The 13,742-nt window shown below is 39.7% G+C and overlaps 1 protein-coding gene across 3 annotated transcripts in view; it reads right to left on the bottom strand.

The window, feature by feature from the left end:
- The window catches only part of rab26 (RAB26, member RAS oncogene family), a 114,076-nt gene that overhangs the window by 39,131 nt on the left and 61,203 nt on the right, over positions 1-13,742 (bottom strand). For all 3 annotated transcript variants that reach the window (XM_084740955.1, XM_084740954.1, XM_084740953.1), the window contains one exon: positions 7,380-7,432. In XM_084740955.1, the coding sequence (XP_084597081.1) occupies positions 7,380-7,432 (53 nt within the window). The remainder of the gene's footprint in view (positions 1-7,379; positions 7,433-13,742) is intronic.

The raw sequence follows: 13,742 nt of genomic DNA, 5'->3' as shown, positions 1-13,742 counted from the left end.
CAGCAAAATATATTACAGTATGAAAAGTCGAACTATACATCCCAAAAAAGGACTACAGTCTATGTCTAGACTGTTGTATTTAGCACAGTTTTACATATAGTGTACACTACAGAGAAAGCTAGATATTTTGGGAAATTCACTGATTCACTTTCATGTTGAGAGTTAGACAACATGGACATAACTCATATATTCATGGTAAATATGATGCTACCACTGACCAGCAGCCTGTTAGCTTAGCTTAGCAAAAAGACTGGAAATGGTGTTACAAATCAAATTGTTCATTTCACTGTTTTTTTTTTTTTTTATAGATACACAGATGAGATATAGTGTAGAGCTTTAAGCTCAGTTCAGATGCTGATTCTCTCTGTATTTCCATTGTATTTGCTGGCTGTTCAGGCTTGTTTTGTAACTGAATAAAATTCGTAGCATCTTAAAACATGAATGAACACAGTGATAGTGAGTTAGATACTTGCTACAGTTGTAGTTCTACTATCGATTTAATGATAAAAACATAAAAGGTGTGTGCGTAGGGAGTGGTTGAGCAGACTAAAAAAGAGCTTGCAGCTGTCAGTGAGTGCTGTAGAGAAAAAGCCTGTAAATCTGAGAAATGAATACTTATTTTTTGTTTCACAGTGGTTATGTTCTCAGATAAACACCTCACACACACCCATACAATTGCACAACCCTGCAGCTAATCGCTTCAATGTCTGATTTTGCTGAATGTGACCATACAAACACGCCTCTTCCTCAAACAAATTTATTAGGTCATCCTCTTTCCTCTGTTACTGACAGTTTGTGATTGCGTTGACCGACTGACTTTGCTACAGCCTGACTGACAGCCTTATATCCTAAAATCAGCCGCCGTTTCGTCTCGTTGTGAATCTTTGGTCTGAACTGGGCTTTAAATGTGCTGTTGGGCAGATTTGGTTTCTTCTGTTCATAGTTACTGTGCAGTCATAAGGGTGGTCTCAATCTTCCCATCTAGCTTTGAGCAAGAAAGGAGGACTACTTGGCTGCATGCACTTAAGTGACAAAAATGATACACAATATATGTGTGCAGGTGGGTGGGGGTGAGCACAACGTGGAGTGAGTCTTGACATCGTAACCTCAGTGCACTGCTGGACTCCCCTCTACACTGTGACACATAGCAAGACACCAAAATATATCAACAGGTGAAATTAAACATGACTGCGCCACATGAAAAAGTCACCTCACTGGCACACAGCTCCACCTTACACAACCTAACCATATATTAAATAATACGTCTGTGTCTGTGTGTGTGTGTGTGTGTGTACTTCAACTGTGGTAATTAGAATTGATTAACATTAACAAGGCTAAATTGCCTGTCTATGTCTCGCAGGTTGCAGTTCAACACTGAGCTGAACAGGTGTGCTCTCCGACCCCTCCAAAGGGATTACAGCCCAAACCGTAAATTCACCACACACACATAGAAACACACAGACTGTCCACTAACCTCCCACTGAGTCTGCATCTGCTCTGGAGCATTAGAGCTGTTTTTATGCTAATGCTAACGGACTTACATCCTCACACATGGGGAAATCTCTACAGTAAATGGAGCAGGGCAGATGCTTTATACATGTAGAGGATATGATGAATACATTTGACAAGAAGAAATGATCAGTGGGAGACTGGGGCGAGGTGGATTTATGTGGTTCTGTATTATTCAGAGGAAAATAATGTCTGGATAAGGAAGACTTATCCTCTGAGCCCAAATTCACACATTTGAAACGTGAAGTAATACACAGACAAAATAGAAAGACAGACTGCTGCTGCTTCATAATCTCAAGTCAAGCAAAAAATAAATCAGCACACTGTGCAATCATGTCTGATACCTTTGCATGAGTGCTACTGTACAGTTACATGCTTCGTCTATACATCATCGTTTCCAGTTTTAACAAAAGCTTTCTGATTTCAAATCAGCTCCACTATTCCTGTTCCTGTGTTCTTTGATTGCTCCATGAATGCCTGCTGTAGCAGTGTGATTGGAGACAACCCTGTGGTTCTCAGGAACAGGAACCTGCAAAGACCTGTGGCATTTTTTGTGCCATTTGTGGCTGTGGCTTCTATTTTTATTATTTTAGAGTTGCATACAGCAAAGCAGCAGGCTCAACACTGGATAACTAGATGGACTATATGGTGCAGCCAGGCCATGAACTTGCTTTATCTATTTAGAGAGGAGGTCATAGTACAATTTTGTGTACATTCCAGTTTGATTCAAATACATAAGGACAGAAAAAAAGTTTAAAAAGACAGTTCATCCCAAAATTAAAAGTACTTATTTTCCTCTTACCTTTAGTGCTATTCATCCATCTAGACTGTTTTGGTGTGAGCTGCAGAGTTTTGGAGATATCAGCCATAGAGACATCTGCCTTCTCTCAAATATAATGTAACATGATGGGACTCAGCTCGTCGTGCTTAAAGTGCCAAAAAATTTAAAGTCTCAACAGCAATGTCTCTTTCCAGAAATCATGACCCAGTGTCTCAAGATAATCCACAGACCTTGTTGTGAACAGTTTTACGTAGGAACTACTTTCTTTTCTACAGTAAAATCTACCAAAAGTACTTTCTTTCTGCAGTGGAATCTACCAGAACTGCTTTCTTTCCACTAGAAAGTGTATTATTATCCATTTTTTTGGCACTTTAAGCACCACAAGCCAAGTGCCATCTAGTTCCATTATATTAGAGAGAAGGCAAAATCTATCTGGATGGATAAACAGCACAACAGGGAAGCAGAGAAATATGTATTTTGATTTTGGAAAGAGCTGTCCCTTTAAATCTTCTTCTGAAATTGCTATAACATAAACAGACAGACTTCTCAGCTTTAAATCAAACATGTCTCCCCCAGTATTCTATAATTCTGTTTGTGCATAATTGTGTTGATTAAAGGGGCGCTAGACAGATTTTCCATGTCACAGTCAATTAGCTAACTCTTAATGTCTTCTGCAGCCCCAGAGGAGCTTTGTCGAGTCATCACCGCTGTCTAACAGAAAACCTGTGTTAAAAATTGGTGCTGTAAACCATAGCACATACTTGTCCTGTTATAACACTATTATTCTATGTAGACTTTAACACTGGGAGCAACAGGCTGTATTATTCCACTATTAGTTTCTACAATAGGAGACTAAAAGCTTTAGTTAGGCTTGTCTATTAACATAAAGAGATGGAAGAGATTTGCATGTAGAGTGCCATGTTTTAAAAAATGATGTGGAAATAATACAGAATTTGCTTCTTTGTATTGAAAAATGAAGATTAAACCTTTTTACCCGCCAACATAATTAGATGAACTTGGCAGACATTTTAAACTTTATATTCTGGATTTATGGTAATTTATATTTGTCCTGTAAATTCTATTGTTTCTATAACAGCATACTAGTGCCATTATGAAGAAAAATTATATTAAAGCCCAAATAATGGGAGATAATATTCCAAGATTAAAGTGGTAAATTTCTGATAGAATAAACTTGGATATTCTCTGAGATTGAAGTGATAAATTTACAAGAAGTTCACAAATTCATGAGAAATAACAGGACAAATAGAACTTTTTTTCACTTTATATTAAAGGGGGTTATATTAAGGCTGGTGATCTGCTTTGTCAAATCTGGATACATCTAATTGATCTGTGCCATAGAGTCTATTGTTGTTTAGAAAATTATTAAAAACACATCAGTGAGTCAGTGTTGCACTGAGTGACATGTTCCTTTATCATCATGAACACACAGGCAGTTTATTATGACTAAGTCCCACATAGACTCTACTGCTGCTTTTGCTTCTGTTTGAGTTATGTTTGATTAAAAACTACCACAGTTATTTCTTATTTGTTTGTTTGTTTTATAAAATTATATTATATTAGATTTACAGATTTATGTTTCTTGTGGGAGCCAGTAAGATTAGGCTGAGTGTCACAGCAAAGTTAGAAAGTACTGAGAGGCAGACTAACACATTGTTGGTTTTGGTCTTTTCATTGGATATGTTGTCAGTAAAAAACATATTTAGGTTCAATATCATCAGTCTTGTCCTTTGTGCCAATCCATTAGCAGATCATGTTACTGGAAAGTGTTGTGTGCTTAACAAAAAAAAAAACAACAATCTGTTACATAATCTTTTCTCCTCCCTCGTCTGTCCTCTGTCTGTCCGTTTTTTGGTCCCCATTAGAACCAAACTTCAAATACCTGATAGAGTGATTTTATGCAAACTATTAAAAGCATAATGAGGGTAACCAGCTGTTTGGAGAGAAGCTGAGCTGTGTCTGTTTCTCTCTAGGGACTGCTCTCCATCCTCTGCTAATGAAGGCATTTGCACACCTACACACACACACACACATACCTGAGCACACCTGCACATTCAGGTCATACAGGCACCCCACTCAGGCATACCCATGAAGACACACGAACAAACCCACCCACCCACCCACAGACATACACACACACACACACACACACACACACACACACACACACACACACACACACACACACACACACACACACACAGACTCCAGATGTAAATGCATCAAGTCTGCCAGATGGGTCTAGAGCCATTCCTCTCATTGATGTGTAAGACACACTCTTTTATAATGGCCATATTCTACTTTTAACTCTGCTGTGCGTTAATCAAAGGAGAGTAATGCACCTACACGGGATGAAGGGAGTGGCATCAAATTGGGCAGGAGATGGCTGGAAAATCACAGCGGGAGCTGAGTGCACAGGAGAGACATGCTGCAACTACAAAGAGATGGGTCCATTTGGGAAAAAATGAGCTCTAATCTGCAGTCCCTGCTCCTCTTCAGTTTTCGTCACCTCCCTTCATTTGTTGCCACTGTGGTCATCCTCCCTCGCTGTCCTCATCGTTATCCTCCAATCCCTGCTGGGAACATGAGTGAATGGGCACCCCTGCAGTTTGCTTTGACAGCTTTTGTATTCAACTGAGCACTTTCCATGAGTGCTATCCTAACTTGTACAATCCAAATTGTGTTTCTGCTTTGTTTACATGAAGAGAAAATATTCTACAGTGCACAGGATTTGATGTCACACTCATCTGTGCAATAATGTAAAGTAGTCCTCTTTGCGGTCTGGTGAAGTGGCTGACATCGTGTCACCTGCATACCATTTAATCATTCTTCTCTTCATCTCCATCACAGTTTTGTGGTTTGTGGTGATTTAGAGACTTGCTTGTAAAGTTTACTATCTGCCATGCTGTTGCACTGCTCTGTACAGTGACGCAGCTAAAAAACAAGAGCTATAAAAATATATTATGATTCCCCTTATTCGCAATTCCTCACTGATGTGTTATCACTGTCCATATTTCTAAGCCTCAATCTGTTTCATTCTGTTACTGTAATGTACACTGACTGACAAAGGGATAAAAAAAAGGACTGCTCAACTTAAAATCTTGACTATAGTCTAGTCCATCTAGTCTATGACTGATGAGTCAAATCTTCAACTGTCAGGCGATAGCTCTATTCTTCAATAGGCATGTAAAATCCCACTTTAGATGTCCAAAGAATTATGCTAATCCCCCAAAAAGTGTCAGACAACTTCCAACATAAATCTACAGAACTCCCAAACAGGCAGCACTACTCACCTGTACCTTCATCTAAATGTTAAAGGGTGTTTATCACTATTCCACCAAGTGACACAGGGTAGCATTGAATTTGTTCCTCCTGAGGGATCAACGGTGATTTCAAGCATGCAAGAATCACTACACCCTTCAGGCAGACAGACAATTTATTGCAGTTACATAAGAGTGAAATTGGGGGGTAATGCAAGAACTCCTGAATCATTTTAATATGCAAAATAGCCATCCCATTAAATTTTCTGCCCTTATCAGGGGCATTGTCATGGTAGCAGCCTCTCCCCAGCAACGTCTTCCTCCTGGGTGATCCTGAGGCGTTCCAAAGATGATACCGAGTACTAATACTAAGTAACTACTAATTAGGGTTGTGTATCTCTCTAACTGAAACCGATTTGATACATATCTTAGAAATTTTTTATTAGTGATCGATTCAGTTCGATACAATTCAATGAAGAGGAGATACAGGAAAGGGAGGGGGGAGCGCTTGTTTTGTGTGACTGTGGCAGCAGGCGTCCAGCGAGAGCGGTGCAGGCGGGAGGAGAGAGAAAATGGAGGAAAGTTACAGTGGCAGCTCTCTGATGCAAAAATGAAACATATGCGTGTCCTAATGACATGTATCGATATGCTAGTGCTGCATCGATTTGTTTCTGATTCACGTTCAGCTTTTAACTGATTCAGGCCATCTGAACTGATGTACTCATATCTTACACAAGTCTGATGCATCAGATGCATAAGTGAATCGTTACACCCTGCTACTAATACTAACTCAGAGTTCAGTTCAGTTGGCAAAGAGTCTGTTTTGTCTTCCCCTCAACCTGAAACTCAAAACCTCTTACTCTAAAAGTCTTACCACAGATTCCCACAAAACCAAACAAACTGTATTTGCTGTTTGATAACAGAGAGTAAGTACAGTATATATATATCAGGTACTTCGTTTCTGATCATCGGTACCCTAACTCAGTCTGGTTTCCATGAGCTGGCCGTAATACCACGCACTTTGCAACTGACCATTTTTTAACTATAATTTTACTGGATAGTTCTGGGAAGTAGCCTAGTCCCTTTTCAGAGCTAATAAATCACGTAGTATTGCATCAGTGCATAGACTTGCGTACTCACCAATACTCTTTCCAGCGTTTTAGGCAATATCAGAGGCATTTTCTCAGACTGGTATCAGTATCAAAACAATCCTAGATGAGACATAATCCATCATGTTCTGGACCTACTTTACCAGTTGGATGAGACCATGAAACTCCAAAGGGAGGCACTGAGGACACATCCTTATCACATCCCTGTCAGCACTAAGGTGAAGCAGCTCTACTCTGAGTCCTGTATCCTGTCGGTGAACAGAGGAAACTCATTTTGGCCAACAGCATCCACTATCTCGTTCTTTCGGTCAGGGTTGAAACTTAGATTGATGTTTAAATTGAGAGCTTCACCTTCATACTCAGCTTGCTCTTCACCACAATGGTCCAGCAGCAACGTAGTAACGCCCGCATTACAGGTGACACTGCATCAATTCACCTGTCGACCCCGTGTTCCAATTTATTCGCACTCGTAAAAAAAAGACAGCAAGATACTTGAACTCCTTCACTTGGTGCAGTAACTCACTCCCAGCCCGGAGGTTTGGTTTGAATTAAACAACAAACATTCGAGAACTGTTCAATTTTCAAAAACTATTTTTGGGGGACTGACACAAGACAAGAACGAACAGCAGTGAAATACATCAAAGAAGTGAAGAAAGAGGGAAAATGTGGCAGAGAGACAAGTCCAAGTGTGGTCGTTCTTACCCGGATGTTGTCGAAGGACGCTTTGTTAGTGACGTCATAGAGAAGGAGGAGAGCTGAGGAGAGAGAAAAGGGAAAAAAAGACACATTTGAGTCTTTCCTGTAGTAGATAACATGCAGAAATCTGATTTAGAGTCATTTTGTGACTAAAGAAGTTGATAATTGTTGAATTCTTAAAAGACAGAAGTTCAGAAGAGATGGACGGCTGATTATCAATCCACAGTTTATTTAATCAAATCAGAAATATGTATTTCTCAAGAGTCACTGTAACTGTTCAATAATGGCCAGTGTTACTTTCATTAAACCCTTGGATGGGAATAATTTTCTCTTTTGCTACAGAATAGCAGATCAGATTGTCTCAAAAAAGGTCAGTCACTTATTACATAAAGGCGTAGGATTCTTCTTATATCTTCATTTCAATTACCTTTCACAGAATCACAGGCTTTTTAATGCTCTATAATTCTGTCTTTCATCTCTGCCCTTGTTTGTCATTAATGGCAAACCTGTGAATCCATTTCTTTCCAATTTCCATGTAATTTCACGAATAGCTTTTGATCTAACACAGAGTTATTTATTATGGATGATTAAGTTATCTCATTCACATGGATAGCTGCTTTTATTTCCTGCTGAAAAACACCAGGTAGCCTGCACAGTACAGATGGCTCTATAACAAAGCAATAATGAATAAAATGAAATAAGATGATTTAATCCAGTTTTCTATGGCACTGTACAGTTTTATGAGAGTTTCATGGTTATATGTGGTCAATACTGTAGTACCTGGCTCTGTTGAAGGACTCAAAATGGACAGTTCAAGGATCAAAATCTATGCAGCAAAAGAGCTGTCTTTTTTAATTCCAGGCAGTCTTGCTCATCAAAATCTGTCACCTAGAGGTAAAAGTGGCAGAACACACTGACCAAACTGCAATCTTGGAATCCATCAGCTATCATCTGACAACAATTTAGCCCTGCATTTATTATTATTATTATTTTTATTTATCTACATTCATATGCAGATATCTGTTCATATAAGAGAGTAAGCGCCAGATTTCTATAATTTTCAAAACCTGTAGTCCTTAGCCACAACCAACATGGACTCAATTCACACAGCTCCCTCTGGAACCACAAAAGGCTTCCTACACATATACAGTCGCTATCCAAAACCTGAATCTGACTACGATATGTCAAATTGGTGGAATTCCCCTTTAACATTACCTTCACATTTTCCTGACAAGCAATTTCTTGTAAATGTTCAAACAATGACAACTGTAATGTATGCAAGAAGTAAAGACAGAGAAGAGGTGACTTTGTTTTTGGTGCTGAAATGTCTTCGTGGTGGAGGTCACAGTGAATGAATGCATCCTAAATGCATCCTGTCTCCTGCCAACACTCGTCAGTTGTCGTTGGTTTCTTTTAATCATTACCATGACCTTTTCCTAACTTTATCTAAGCTAAATCTCCAAAACAGCTACTAATGGAACTCATGGTGAGATTGTTTTGTCAGCTGCTGCTTAAAAGGTCAAGAATGAATTTTCACTCTTACTTTGCATGGACAAGAAGTCCTTGAAATGCTCAGAGGAGTGGAAATGTGAGAATCTAACATCCCATGACATCTGGGCAAACTTCAGCAACTTCAGGAGGATCATATGATCTCATCTGTGAAAGCTTCAGAACAACTTCACTGTCCCTGAGGGGAAATTTGCCTTACAACTAGATAAAATATAGAACACCCAGAGACGTAGGCACATGGACTAAGGTACACAGAACGTGATAAAATGCACAAAACATGAATATATCAAGGGGCAACAAAAACCTCGAGAATGATTAGTCATTGCCATTCAATACTTCGACCGGACTGCTTTCCAAATGAGGGCCGGTAACATGACAAGCTCAATGATGGAAAGGAACCAGCTGTCCCGCCATGAAACTCAAAGGCTGTAAGTTTGTCCATGTTTCTGTTTTAGTGTTTATTTTGTAGGTTATCCTGTTTAACTTGCTATTAGCATGTTGAACGGTTAATGTAGCTACTCCCACAGGTTGGGGGAATGTTGGACTAATTTTGAAATACTGGGGGACAGTCAAGAGAAACTGTGTTAATTCATTCATTTCATTCATTTTCTGTAACCACTTATTCCATAAGGGTCGCGGGGCTGCTAAAGCCTATCCCAGCTGACATTGGGCAAGAGGTGGGGTTCACTCTGGACAAGTCGCCAGTTCATCGCAGGGCTGACACATAGACAGACAACCACTCACACTCACATTCACACCTACGGGCAATTTAGAGTCACCAATTAACCTAGCATGCATGTCTTTGGACTGTGGGAGGAAGTCGGAGAACCCGCTCAGACACGGGGAGAACATGCAAACTACGCACAGAAAGGCCCCGCCCCTTCTTGCTGTGAGGCGGCAGTGAGGCCACTGTTTGATGTCCAACAATAGCGTTTGGATCTTATACAAGAGAGATGAATGGATAAAAACTTGCGAAATGTCTTCCACTGTTAGCTGAGCAAAGTGCTGAGGTCTACCATTAATCACTGCATTAGTATTAAACCTGACTACATAACCACACATGCGAGTTCCAAATACACCATACTGACATACAGGATAATATCACCTAAAGTACTTTCCAGCACAAAGTAGAGGCTGTGTATTATACTGTGCCATGAGACAGAAAAACTCATTACACCTACGAGGGCAATTGCAGCTCATTTTCTCAGCTGGATCAACCTTCACTTGGAAAAATTAGCTAATTACCTCCACAGCTGCACCTCTCCTCCTCCTACTACATGTAATCTCTTTAGTCACCTTCTCCTTACTTACATCTAACTCCAACCCCATTCCTACGCTTTCTTCCAACCCCTACATACACCTCTACTCCAGCTGGAGCTGCATTTTCACCAATCTATTTCAGATTAAGCCCTCTATTTGTTTATTCCAACCAGACAAGTCCGTGAAGGGTGTATAATGAGTTGTAATCACCATGAGCATGGTCTGGCTCTGTCAAACTGAGGAAACACAGAGACGGGTAGAGAGAAGAGGGAGGGGTAAAGAAAAAGAAACAGGAGGAGAGAGATATGACCTGCCCCACGAGTTAATTTCCTCCCGCGTGGCTCCTGTGTTTATCAGCTACCAGAAGACCGGACTAAACCGTGAGGAGTTGCTTTCCTTCACCCTCCCCTAATCCAATTACATCTTGCCAAGAGCACAAGACAGACGAAGCAGTAGAACTTTCTCAAAGCAGCAGGAGAGACGCAGAGTTTTGTTATCACAGACGGGCTGCATTGTGGTTGCAAAACAGGACAGAAATAACAACTCTGAACGATGGAGAGAAGTCAAGCTAAAGTGAAGAGGAACAGAGAAAGAGAAAGAGTGAGGGAGACAGGCAGAGACAAAAAGGTGAGTACATTAACCATGGCAACGCAGATGGACACACTGATGATAAGACCTATAACCTCACCAAGAGACGGTAAGACTAGAGGACAAACCATGATGAGAACACAAGTATCCTAATGAGAGAGGCTGACATGGAATATAAAGTGTTATATTATCAGTGTTGGACAGTAACTCCTTACTCAGTAACTCATTACTGTAATATTACTTTTAGCAGCAATGAGTAGCATAAGGAATCACAATTTTCAAAACATTAATGACATTACAGATACTAATCCAAGTGACGCTGCATTACGTGATTTGTATGAGTGGATGGGCTCTGAGTTGAATGAATCGTCCACATGAACATATTATTTTCTCCAATTTAGAGACCTGCACCTGCACCTCTACCCCTCCCCTGTAGGCTACATCACCTTTTAAAGGATGTTAAGCAATGCAAGCTTTCCAGGTGGTTTCTTTGTTTGTTGTATTGATGTCTGAGAGTTTTCTTAAATTATTTTCTTCTTAATGACTAGAGAGGCTGCTTTCAGTTTCGTTTTCATGTGTGCAGTAATGTCACTCCTGCAAATATGTGGTACACTCGAGCGGCAAAACTAAAAGCTGTAGTTACAAACTTTACAGGACAGAAGAAACTCCAGAGGACACACAATTAAATAATCACAGAAGTTATGCTGCTGTCTTGTTGTGCGTAAAGGCAGCACACTCTTCCCCACCTGTGATCCATCTGCTATTAATCAGACTGTTAATTTTAATTAACCGTTGAATCCGCAATTCTAAGTGCAGTCTGCGCATCACTAAGAGGTAGGCCTTTGTTACCACCACAGGTGACAAGGTATCAAAGTAACATAACAAGTAACATAGCTAATTATTTTTCATGCCAAGTAATGAATAAAGTAATATTACAGTTCCAGAATAACTTGCCCAACACTGTATATAAAATGACATAAATAAAATTCATTCAGTTGTTAAGTGTTGAACTACCCCATCTATTGACCAAAAGCAGCACTGCAACACACAAAAAATGTTTATGAAAGATGTGTTAAGTTGATGGATAAGTAAAGGCAGTAGAGGCAAAACTTGTCGGCGGCTTACATGCTAGAAAATCATTTGGCCTCTTCTTGCCTTTAAATCTTTAAATAGTTCCCTGTGTGTTTCATTACAAAGGAGTAGTAGTTGTTGTATTTTAAGTAATGAAATAAAACATTTTTAATCTAAGCCTGGGATTGGAACTGTTTCATTATAAATGCACCAGAGCTTTGAGCACACTGGTGCCCTTTTTTTTTTTTTTTTTTTTTGCCTCTTGCCTCAAACAGCCTTGCAGCCTTGCCCACCACAGCAATGCCCTAAACTTCATTGTCTTTGTGAGCAAATCTTCTCACCATCTGTGTCCTGAACCATAAAAAACTGTGTTTATTTAAACACAAGTGTAATCTTACACTAATCTTAAGCAACAAGCTCTATTTGCCAAAACATGTCAGAAAACACTCAAATGATTCGTTTTCAGAATATTCAAAGACAACTGTTTTTAGGTATGTGGATGTTTTTTGGGTTGACGACAATTTCTGAAATTTTCATTTATGTTTTGGTTGATTTAGTATTTAACAGGGCTTTAATTACATTTTTTAAATTTAGAACGACTCTTTACTACATATTAGAAATGGAACAATAAAACTTTCACCTGCCTGACCTGAATGCAGTCTGCCAGCACGCCATATTACACACAATATGAACTATTTGACTTTGTCAACCACTACCACCTTGACGACCAAAGAAAACCTGAGCAGGAAGGGATGGAGTTGATGGAGTGAAGTGATCCATAAAGAGCACTGCCATCCATCATCTCTCAGATGATAATCTGCATCAATAATGACTAGTCGACCTTGACTGCTCTCCTTCACTTGAATATAAGTCACATAAACAAGTCATGCATGCATAGAAATGTAAATAGACATACGGCTGTAATGCACTGTGGGTTTTTATGATTGTTGACTTTTGGGTTTTGGAAAATAATGATCCTGAAATCAACCACCCAGAACACGGCATCAGCCTTTATTTGGTGGGGTGACGGCACAGATACAGGAAACACGGGGAAAGAGAGAGGGTCACTGCGTGAGAAAAAGTTAGCTATGGCCTTCTGTGTTTAGCGTGAGTTTCATGGTCACCGTAGGTTCTCCTGCACACTAAGACGGGCAGAGTGAGACAAGGCATTTGCAATCAGCAAGCGCACCGCTAGATGCCGCTACATCCTGGTCCTTTGAAGGTTACTGTGTGCTAGAGTAATTTTCATATAACAAAAGACTGAACTACTGTGGCCTTGGCAGAGGTCTGCGCTCTCTGAATGCGTGAACAGTGGAGGTAATTCGCTGCCGTTGGCTAATAAACATTGTTTTAGCCACTTGCTTGTCCTTGGTGTGTCTTTTCTGACAGTGTCTGTTACAGCCATTTTCCTGTGTTGCTGCCATCTTTGGCTCACTGCTTATGCGTTGTAAAATAGTTATCAATGCACTTTACATGTATCGTATTGGTTGAACAGAATAATATTAACCTAAATACACAATACCAAAAATGTCATGAGTTACTTCCAAGCAACATTCACATTTTAACAGTTTTCCATTACTTCATTATACATAATCAAGTACACAAAAAGCAAAATGAAACTTTACTCATCTATTAATGGGAATTATTTTTTTCCAGACTGTGAAATGACAGAAAAAGACATTTGCACACCATTTTAGTGGCGAGGCGTGACTGAGTTGAACCATGTGAGGAAGGCCACAAAAAAGGGATTCAACATGACCTCCAGAGGGATGTGACAAATTAAAACACTATTAGTTTCCTTAGGGTCTTGTATCTTATGCATCATAACTGAGGATGTGTTGTGTGAATATAATTGGCCAAAATGGGTAGGTTACCTAGAGGAAACACTGCCATAGAGGGATACTGCATCTGTACTGCACAGATTTTCTAATATAATTATCA

This window comes from Lutjanus erythropterus, chromosome 17 (genome assembly GCF_056507025.1).
Source record: "Lutjanus erythropterus isolate fLutEry1 chromosome 17, fLutEry1.hap2, whole genome shotgun sequence".
Classification (NCBI taxonomy): domain Eukaryota; kingdom Metazoa; phylum Chordata; class Actinopteri; order Lutjaniformes; family Lutjanidae; genus Lutjanus; species Lutjanus erythropterus.
The sequence above is the reverse complement of the archived record's forward strand: the minus strand, read 5'-3'. Positions and strand labels throughout refer to the sequence as shown.